Source organism: Eschscholzia californica, unplaced genomic scaffold, assembly GCF_041429995.1.
Source record: "Eschscholzia californica isolate CP2 unplaced genomic scaffold, dmEscCali1.0.p SCAF_3, whole genome shotgun sequence".
Lineage (NCBI taxonomy): Eukaryota > Viridiplantae > Streptophyta > Magnoliopsida > Ranunculales > Papaveraceae > Eschscholzia > Eschscholzia californica.
The window spans coordinates 62,385,408-62,387,709 of NW_028238420.1; the positions used below are offsets into that span (position 1 = coordinate 62,385,408).

General features: G+C 36.8%; 1 protein-coding gene across 1 annotated transcript; it reads right to left on the minus strand.

Annotated features, from left to right (window-relative positions):
* Positions 1–467: 467 nt before the first annotated feature.
* PS2 (Presenilin-2) lies at positions 468–1,905 on the minus strand. Its single transcript, XM_086669516.1, has one exon. The coding sequence runs from the start codon at positions 1,796–1,798 to the stop codon at positions 530–532; it is 1,269 nt and encodes a 422-aa protein (XP_086525642.1). The 5' UTR covers positions 1,799–1,905; the 3' UTR covers positions 468–529.
* Between the last annotated feature and the right edge of the window lie 397 nt (positions 1,906–2,302).

Consider the following 2,302-nt stretch of genomic DNA (forward strand, 5'->3'; position numbering starts at 1 on the left):
TGCTAATAAGGTTACTGCCATTCATCTTCATTATTTGAAAAAGTTGGATGGGGACCTACACCTATTTTGGAGAATTTTAAGTTTTTTTTTTTTTGATGAAAGATTGGAGAATTTTAAGTTATCTATTCATTTTGATATATTTTTTTGACTTCAAATACGTATAAACATGTTTTCTTTTACCTTGTATTGGTAAGCCTGGACTTACTACCACTTCAACCTTGGGTTACTTGACCTACTCTTCACTTTCATTCACAAGGTTCTTGAACTGTTAACAGACTTGAAATAGCAAAGATGAATAAGAAAAATGATTTTTTTTCATGTCTACTTTGAAAAAGGACTTCAACTTGAGGGAAAAGAAAAAGAACCCTTGAAAGGGAATGATCATAACTCTTCATAGCTTGAGCGAAGCTTTAGCGAGAAAAGTAGAATCTAACAAGTAAACAATCTACTAAAAGAATGTACAAAAATGGACTGCAATAGGAAGATATTCATTTGCAAGCACAAGGGCACACAATCGTAAGTTTTCATTCTAGAACAACAAAAGATTGACAGAAAATTCTACAACAAACGCTTCTAAGAAGACCCGAGTTAAGACATAAAACAACACATCTAGCAATATTGATACCGGAAGAGCCGGCAAAGCCTTCTGATAAAATGCTAGTAGCATCAAAGTGACACCAAGACCGGCTATGATAGCAAGGTAACAAGCATAAACTGTCATGAAATCATACATCGCCGCTCTTCCAACTAACACACTATAGAAGATAAAATCACCCAGACCCAACTTAATAGCACCAGATGAACCTAATCCAATTCCCTCAATCGGCAAATTTTCACCCGAAACGGTTCCTTCTTCACTATTTCTCCTCGAGTTTTGTCTTTCTAACTGTCTATCAATCAAAGGTGCAACTAGTTCATTTCCTCCTTCTGAAACCCTCACGTCTTCGGGTATAACCAACCTCGTCTCGATTCCTCTATTCTCAATGGACATTGAAGACCCAACATTCGAATTGTCATTTGAATTCTCACCTGAACTCGAAGCAACATCTCTCCTTTTCCACAACCTTCTCTCTACAACATGGGTATGACCTGTTTCATCATAGGTAACAGGACGAGCCTCGTAAACCAAGGCTGGGATATCTTCGTCCCTCGAAATAGCAAGCTCTAGTAAGAGTCTTAGAGGTCCACCAGGTAATAAAACAGCAGCAAGATCATATAAAGCCATAGCAACTAAAAGTACCCAAGTTGTCCATTCAGGTAACATTGTAAACCAGTAAGCAACTAACATTCCAATAACTACTAGATACCCTTGGGTGATCAAAATAGCCATTTTTGACATAAACACAGACATCACACCCACCACAGAGAAGTTAAACAAAACCACTAAAAATGTAATGCAGTCAATAGGAACCCTAAATTCCTTCATCAAAAGCAATCCAATTTCACCACCCATGAATCCCAATACAATAAAAGCAGAAAAACCCATGTATAATTTGAGAAATTTAGTGCATCTGATATAAAAAAGGAAGACTAAGATGAAAGTAACAAGAGTAATCATAGCTATAAATACAATTGAATTCAAGAGGGCACCTTTTAATTTATCCCAAATTGAATCTGAAGTGCTTTCATTGTAAGCTATGGTGGCTATGGTTGTGATGGATGATGATGAGGAATCAGAATTTAGGGTTTTAACTAAAAGAACAACCAAGAACATGCAGGTAGAGACTGGTGTTATTATTCTGATGATTTCTTCACCCAGAGATTCAAGTATGGTTTTTGGTTTTGGGGTTCTCTCCATTGGATATCTGAATCAGAAATTCTGGTCTAAGGGTGATATGATTTGAGATTTGATTTTAGCTTTTGTGGGTTGAGAAAATTGATAAATTAGGGTTTTGTTTCTGTTATTTGAGGAATCCAGAACAGGATCCGTTAAGAAATGTTGGTGGGTAAAAGGATAGAAATAACATTTCTAGCAGAAGGAAGCAAAAAATTTCAAGACAAGGACAATGGTACCCCTTAAGCAAATCAGCATTATACCAACCAGTCCACTTAAAGGCTAGATCCCTCTTCTGCTTTTTTTTTTTTTTTTTTTTTTGACATCATCGAATCACCTTCTATAATGGTTCCACGTTGACGAAGATACATAGCAATTTCAATCTCGAGTTTGTGCGCTTTTGCTTCGGCTTTTAAAGGCGAGGTAGCCATTGTTTAGGCCAAGACAAAACCACCGTTACCATTGAGGCATACAACCGCTAATCCTATGTTCTTGGGCATCGAAGTTCCCTTTTAGTTTGTCAACACT